The sequence below is a fragment of the Haliaeetus albicilla genome, chromosome 7, assembly GCF_947461875.1.
Source record: "Haliaeetus albicilla chromosome 7, bHalAlb1.1, whole genome shotgun sequence".
Taxonomy (NCBI): domain Eukaryota; kingdom Metazoa; phylum Chordata; class Aves; order Accipitriformes; family Accipitridae; genus Haliaeetus; species Haliaeetus albicilla.
In genome coordinates this window covers 6,913,468-6,921,327 of record NC_091489.1, presented here as the reverse complement: position 1 = coordinate 6,921,327, position 7,860 = coordinate 6,913,468, and the positions used below count along the sequence as shown (strand labels likewise).

Here is a 7,860-nt window from a genome sequence, read left to right as displayed (position 1 = left end):
AGGGACGGTTAAGCCTCTGTGGACACACAGTATGGGTGAGCATTGTCCTGCAGGTGACATTGCCGTGAAGCCTTTGCATGCACACATTAATTATTCCATGGGTAGGCCCCTCTACCTCTACTCATACCATCACACTAGACATTCAAAGATGTCAGGAGTGGGCTGCGGCTATATGGGTGTCTTTGCGTAAGCTGCCACAGAAGACACAAGCATATCCTGAGCCTGTGTTGTCCTAGCTGTATCAGCAGACTCTGCGGTAACTTGAACAACATGACATCTCAAAACTCAATTCAAGTTTTTCATCTTCCAATTGTAGTTCTTCAAGGCTTGTTGAGCTGCTTCTTAAAGAAATCCCTTTCTCTGCTGCTTTCTGCCTGTGGGAGAGACTGAGAAGAATGGAAGAAGGTTAACAGCACATTCAGATGGCTTTTGTGCGTGCTTGGGAGAGACTCTGTGGCTCCTGCTGCTACTGCAGCACTGCTGTGCCCCTTTCTGGGCAAGCCAGCCCAAACTATTCCTCAGAAGCCTTCTTGCAGCCAACCACAAAATACCTGGCTGGATTTAAAGCCCCTCCTTCCTTTTCTGCCCTGGCCCTGCCTGAGATTCAAGCAAGGATGAAGCAATGTGCTGGAGTCCCGTGAAAGGGTACTGCAACACTATATGCTGCAAGTCTCTGCCAGGAGTCTGCCGGATCCGGTCCCAAGCGTAGTTGCTGTCGGTGATGGGTACACCAGAGATGTGGCATGTAAGTGTGAGAGACTCTGAGACTTTCCCTACCGTGCGGCCCATAGCCTCTGTCTGCACCTGAGAAAGGGCACCTGCAACCCCAGGAGACACGGGTGAACAGGCAGGAACGGCTCAAGCACTTGCTTCATTTACTCTGCCACTTCCCTGGGCTACTGCTTGTGATCTCCAGCAGCTGCACACCCACATGCTCACAAGCTCTTGCTCCTGCTACAGGCTCAGATCAGGGAGAGAAGCACAGACTTCCCCTTTCTCCAGTGAGCTCCCAAGTGACCATCCCTACTTTCCCCGTCAGCTCTGCTCACTCCTAAGGGAGCAAAACTCCTGGACTGAGGTGACCTGAGCCCTGCCCAAAACCAGTGCAGGGCTATTCACACATCTCACCAGCTGGGCCATCACTGGGTAGCTGTCCTATTGGGAACTGCAGGAAACGGCAAAACTTGTTTCCAAAGGTGAAGAGGTGTCACAGTGTGAGAGGAGGGAGGATTGGTGTGAGACATGGGAAGAAGGCAAGCAGAAGGGCTAGAGCAGAAGGGGACAAAATCAATGAGAACATCCCTGTCAGAATCAAACATTTGTAAACTGTATGCTGTAACGACACAACTCTCTCGGAGCAGCACTGAACACCTGTGAGAACAGTCTCCTTCCCAGCTCTGAGGCCCGTAGCTAGGACCCTGGCAGGAGGTTTGTGTTAAAGCTCAGCTGGTTTTCCTGTCCCCGTGCGACAGCGCAGAAGTAGCGGGCAGAGTCCCGGGGCTGCAGGTCTCGCAGGGACAGAATCGACTCGGACCGGGAATTGTCCCGGGACACTGCGGCTCGACCCTGCACTCCTGCCCCGTACTGCTTACTAGTACCCGATTGCCCGCTGATGTAGGACACCCACTCGAGACTGCCGCCGGCCGCCTGACGGTACCACCTAATTGCGTAAAGCCCGAAGTCGAAGCCGGATCCCCGGCAGGAGAGGCTCACGGTCTCCCCGGGCGCTCGCAGCCCTCCGCCGTCCTCCACCAGCCTCAGCTGCGCCCACAGCCCTGCGGACGGAGGTTTGTGTTAAAGCTCAGCTGGTTTTCCTGTCCCCGTGCGACAGCGCAGAAGTAGCGGGCAGAGTCCCGGGGCTGCAGGTCTCGCAGGGACAGAATCGACTCGGACCGGGAATTGTCCCGGGACACTGCGGCTCGACCCTGCACTCCTGCCCCGTACTGCTTCACAGAACCCGAGTACCCGCTGATGTAGGACACCCACTCGAGACTGCCGCCGGCCGCCTGACGGTACCACCAAAATTCGTAACTCTTGAAGTCGAAGCCGGATCCCCGGCAGGAGAGGCTCACGGTCTCCCCGGGCGCTCGCAGCCCTCCGCCGTCCTCCACCAGCCTCAGCTGCGCCCACAGCCCTGCGGACGGAGAGCGCAGGCAGCCGGGCAGGGCGCGCCCACGGCCCGAGGACGTTCACCCGCCGCCCCGGGGCTGAGCCGCGCCTGCTCCCGACACCCGCGCCCCGACCCGCTGCCCGAAAGCCTCCCGAAAGCCTCCCGAAAGCCCTCTCCCCCGCACTCTCCCCCGCCCGCTCCCCGCCTCCCCGCTAAGGAAGGCCAGCGCGCCCGGCGCCGGAGCAGCCGCGGCCCCGGGCAGCCCCGGGCAGCCCCGGGCAGCCCCAGCCCCGGGCCCAGCCCCGGGCTCGCCGCCCGCCCCGCCCGGCTCTCACCTGCCGGCCCCGCGGCCAAGGCCAAGGCCAGGAGCCACGGCCCCAGCCCGGGCGCCATCGTGCCCTGCCGCGCCGGGGCCGGCCGGGGCTGAAGGGCCCGGCGGGAGCCGCAGAGGAGCCGAGCGGAGCCGCGCTCGGGCCCGGGCTCGGGCCGGCTTCTGCGCGCCCCGCCGGCTCGGCCCCTCGCCGGGGCAGCGCCGACGCCTCTGCCCGCCCCCGACAGCCCCGGCCCCCCGGGGCCGCGGCCCCTTCGCGGCAGGAGAAGGGGCGGCGCGGGGAGGGCCGCGGGGCAGGGGCGGCGGCAGAGGAGGAGCGCGGCGCCCCGGGAGGCGAAGGCTCCTGCCCCTCGGCTCCCGCCGCGGCTCCGGCGCTGGCCCGGCTCGTCGCCCGGCCGAGCCCTGCCGAAGGCTGCCGGCCCGCAGGCAGCGGCCCCTCGCAGGACGCTGCCCGTGCCCCGCACCCCCAGCCCGCCCTGGCCTCGCTCCCATCCATTCCCCGCCCGCGGGGACCGAGACACGCGGAGGGCTCTGCTGCCATCCGCAGGGCCCTCGACAGCCCGGAGAAGTGGGCTGACAGGACCCCCCTCCGGTGCCACCGGGCAAGAGCAAAGTGCTGCGCCTGGGGAGGAGCGGCCCCGTGCACCAGGGCAGGCTGGGGGCTGCTCCGATGGAAACCGCCCTCGCAGAAAAGGACCCAGGCGGTCTGCTGGACGACAACTTGACCAGAAATTTGCCCTTGCGGCAAAGACGGTTCGCGGTATCCGGGCCTGCGTTAGCCAAAGCATTGCCAGCAGGTCGGGGAGGTGATCCTTCCCCTCTACTCAACACTGGCGAGGTTATGCCTGTAGTACTAGCTTCACTTCTTGGCTCCCCACTGCAGGAGAGACTAGGGCATACGGGAGAGAGGTGAGTGGAGGGCCACGAAGGTGATGGTGGGACTGGAGCAGCTCTTACATGAGGAAAGGCTGAGAGAGCTGGGACTGTTTACCCTGGAGAAGAGAAGGCTCTGGGGGGTTTTAATCAGAGTATACAAACATATGAAGGGATGGTGCAGGGAAGGCAGGGCCAAGCTATCCTATTCTTGCCCTTGTTTCCTTTTGGGCTGGATGGCTGTCCTGTGTGTGACCGGTGACCGTGGGCTATGTCCGCTGTGCCTTCCATGTTGAGGAAACAGCAGAGGTGGGTAGTAGGAGATGCTGGTATGGAGGTTACGGGAGCTGCAGGGATCTGCTTGGGCCCTCAGCAATTGAGTCTCCTTGTCATCCTTTCCAGTACAGCAAATAATCCCACAGACATGGGAGTCCACATAGCCAGAACTGCTCCATTTTAGCTACCCCCACCTTTCCCCATATTTGTCCTGCCTGTATGCTTTTCATCCCTGCCTGCTTCAGCTTCACCCCACTCTATGCTCCAGTCAGAACCCTGTTACTCCCTTGGCACTGGTTTGGCCTGTGCCAACCCTGAACTCAAGAGCTGAGAGGTGGTAAAGAGAAAGTAGATGAAATTGCCAGGCTACCCTTGGATGTCTTTTTCTGTCATTCCTGCTAGGACACAAGAAGGTGTCCTTCAGATCCATTGTGTTGATGGCCAATGTACTGCAGTTATGGTTGTCCTGGTGGGAAAACCTCTTGTGGGCAACAGAACCTATTTGGCTGCAGGAGGCTCCCTGGCCTGTTCTATGGGGAGAACAGGGCAACCTGAGTCCTGCCCGGGCTCTGGGCTGCCTAAAACAAATTGCCTTTGGGTCCCCAGTGCTACCAAATAGTGAACTTCACCCCAGGGGAATCCCACCACCACCACCATGATCATCATCTTCATCTTCATCTTATTCATCTTCGTCTTTATCAAGCTTCATTATTTAATGATCTCAGAGCAGTGTTAGGGGGTACCCTTTATTAATATGTAGAGCCTCTTGCCTCATGGGCTGCAGTGTTATTGGTCGCTTAGGTATTTCTTAGTTTTACTGCACTTTCTTTAGCTCTTCTCTTTATTAGTATTTTCCAGAGAAGTTGACTTTATGCTGAATGGGGTGTGGGAGGATCTCATCATTTAACCATATGCAGCACAGAGATGGATACCCTGCCTAGTTCTGAGGCACTAAGGTAAAATCTGCTTTCCTGCTCCTTGGCTGCTCTGCAAAGAGGAGCAAGATGAGGGTCTGTGGTCCATCAGGTAGCTGTGTCGAGAGCTAGGGCTGGCCAGGAGCAAAGCAGAGACACGGATCCCACAGCTCTGCCCACAGCTGGGTCAAGACCTTGTCCAGGACACTGTCACCCCAGCAGCACTGGTTCTGCAGCGTCAACTCCCGGAGGAATCAAGAGCAGGTAAGGATTGGTGCTGCAACTGGAGGTTATGTTCAGGGTTGTTGATTGTTTCCTTGAAGGGTGTTGGTTTCTGTATGAGGAACTGAGGAAAGCTGAGTGTCTTGGCTTCTGCAAAGTCCCATGGTCCTGCGTTTCTAAGTCCCTGGTCTGAATACCTCTGCATAGATGGGGTTTTTGAGAAAAGTAGGGAGGAGTTGGGATAAGAGATGTTGGAAAGGTTGATAGAAGAAGGAGAGGATCATTTCGGGGATGAAAGCATTGCCAAGACTGGAAGATGCAGAGCCTCACCCCTCCTGTGCTGTTCTTGGTGATGCAGATTTTGCACGAGCGGAAATGGGGCTTAGCTCAACGTGGTGATTCAGAGCACAGTAATAAATTGCAGTGTCTTGGAAAGAGACAGTTGCTATTTCTAAGGGGGCTGTTTTATTTTTGTAGACCACCACTGAGAATTGGCCATTGCGGAACTTGTCGTTCCCTGAAGCTGTAAACGCTTGCAGGAGAAGTTTCAAGGTTTTCCCCGGGAGCTGACGGAACCAGAAGAAATTCAAAGTGCTGTCACTGTCCTCAGTGGTGGACTGGCAGGGCAGAACCACTCGCTGCCCAACTGCGGCTGTAACCTCAGAGAAGAACTGCTTCTGGGGGACACCTCCAACAAGACCTGCAACACAGGCAGAAATGTGTCTGCAGAGCAGCTTGCTTCCTTCTCTCACTTGCTCTGTGTTTAAGGCTGTGTTTGCCCCAAACTATTCTGTGTTTCCAAAGAAAAGGAAAGTTCAGGTACCTACTTCCATTACCCCTCTGCATTTCTCCCTGACCTCATCCTCTTGTCAGCACAGACCTCCGCGTAACCTACTAAAAACTGCGGGAGACAATAGGAAGCGCACAAATACACCTACCTGACTGGATTAGCAGAACACATGCTGGCACAGCCATGGTGAAGATCATTTTTCCCAGCTCCAGAATCCCTGTCCCTCAGGAGACTCTCAGCACACTACAGAACAAAGCACTCTTGGCAGCACAATGAAATGACTGCATCCTGCAGTGTGCCAAAGCATGTGTGACATAGTCACACCTCTGGGGTGAGGAGGGTAAGAATGAGGCTTGTTCTCATTTTGCCTTTCCTTTCTTCACAGCAGGGAGTGGACAGTAGCAGTGGCTTTCTGCACTTTTCCCTGGGTTTCCCTCTCCCTTTGTAAGATTTACTCTGTGAGGGAACATCTCTCTCTCGCTGTAGAGTGTATCTGCATTTGTATGCTCTTTGTTGGTGGGAAGGCTTTTGAAAGCACAACGGCTCCTCGTAACGTTCAGGGCTCTGGGAAACACAGGTGTAGTGTTCTTTTCAAAAGATTTCAGGTTTCTCTTACTTTAGCGTCTGTTATTTTGGAAGCAGCTGTTCAGTATTTCTCTGTGCATGAAGGCTCAAAGATGGGTAGGAAGCTGATAAGGGGGAAAGAAAGGTGTTTTAATGGGTGAACATACAAATTCCTAGAATAGGAGGATGTAATCCTGATTCTGATGGATTGGCTCAGTGCTGGCTGGGGTAGGGCAGGCTGTTGGGGTGGTGGAGTGAGGAGATCTGCAGCCCCAACTCCAGTGCAGCTCTACGCCTGTGGAAGGCATAAGAGCAGGGCTTGGGACTCCCCAGCCACTGTTGGCACAGTGAAAAGGAAAGGGACTGAGGGGCGGGAGGTAAAATCCTGATGTTTGGAGCTGGTGAGCAGAGAAGTGCCAAGGAGCAGCCCTGGCACCAGAAACTGCTGCTCCTGTGCAGCACTTTTCTTTCTTTCCAGTTTCCTGGCAAATCTGAAGCTTTTCCTGTGTTTCTTATTTTAGTGGGTACTTTGCATACAATGGAAAGAGGAGCCTTCACTGCTCTGCATCTAATTCTGCAGTAATGTACTCCTCTGTCAGTCAAGGCTGCGAGCTGAGGTTGGCCCTGTAAATCACAGACCCTCAGCTGAAATCTGCCCAGGTAGTGAACATCCCCTGGACAAAGCAGCCACTGTTCTTGGAGGACCCGCCAGTGCCCAGAAGGTACCTGGGCTCACTGCTCCCAAATGACCAGTACCAAAAAAAGGAGGGATTTCAGTGCAAGGAGGTGATGGTGCAGGTGACTGCAACAGACTGCCCAACTGATGTGAGCACCTTGAGAACCACAAGAGGAAGGAGCTGGTTTGGTGCAGTGCCTGTGGGAAGGTAACAAGGTACCCACACATCCCCCTTTGGATACAAGGGCCAAGTCCTGCACCTGGCAAGGAACAAACCCATGCACCAGTATGTGCTGGGGACTGCCCAGCTGTAAAGCAGCTTTACAGAAAAAGACCTGGGTGATCCTGCTGGACACCAAGTTGACAATGAGCCAGTAATGTGCCCTTGCCTCAAAGAAAACCAACAGTGTTCTGGGCTGCACTGGGAGGAATGTTGCCAGAAGGTCAAGGAAGGTGATCGTTCCCTTCTAGTCAGCAGTGGTGAGGTCACACTTGGAGTACTGGATCCAGTTCTGGACTCCCCAATACAAGGAAGATATGGAAGTACTGGAGAGAAACCAATGAAGGGACATAAAGATGAATGAACTGGAGCATCTCACCTATAAGGAAAGGCTGAGAGAGCTGGAACTGTTCAGCACAGAAAAGAGAGTGCTCAGGGTGGATCTTATCAATGTAGCTAAATACCAGAAGGGAGGTTGCAAAGAAGAGAGAGACAGGGTCTTCTCAGCAGTGCCCAGTGACAGGACCACAGGCAATGGACACAGGCTGAAACACAGGAAGCTGTCTGAAACATCAGGAAACAATTTCTTACTGGTGAGTGTGACCGAGCACTGGTGTGGGTTGCCCAGAGAGGTTGTGGATTCTCCCTCCTTGGAGATATTCAAAAGCCATCTGGTCATGGTCCTGGGGAACCTGCATTAGTTGGCAGTGCTTCAGAAGCATGGCTGGACAAGGTGACCTTCAGGTATCCCTTCCAACTCAACCATTCTGTGATTCTCCAAAAGACTTTTTATGAAATAACTTTTCCCACAGTTTCTAAGCCCTTCCAGGACAGCAGAAAAGGGATGTTTTCAGTGCATGTCCATGATCAGAAGATGCTTTTAA

General features: G+C 55.5%; 1 protein-coding gene across 1 annotated transcript; it reads right to left on the bottom strand.

Annotated features, from left to right (window-relative positions):
• Positions 1 to 320: 320 nt before the first annotated feature.
• LOC138686234 (uncharacterized) lies at positions 321 to 3,145 on the bottom strand. The gene is made up of 4 exons (XM_069788331.1): positions 2,446 to 3,145; positions 1,772 to 2,134; positions 598 to 818; positions 321 to 386 (listed from the first exon to the last, which is right to left on the bottom strand). The coding sequence occupies exons 1-4, from the start codon at positions 2,501 to 2,503 to the stop codon at positions 321 to 323; spliced, it is 708 nt and encodes a 235-aa protein (XP_069644432.1). The 5' UTR covers positions 2,504 to 3,145.
• Positions 3,146 to 7,860: the final 4,715 nt, after the last annotated feature.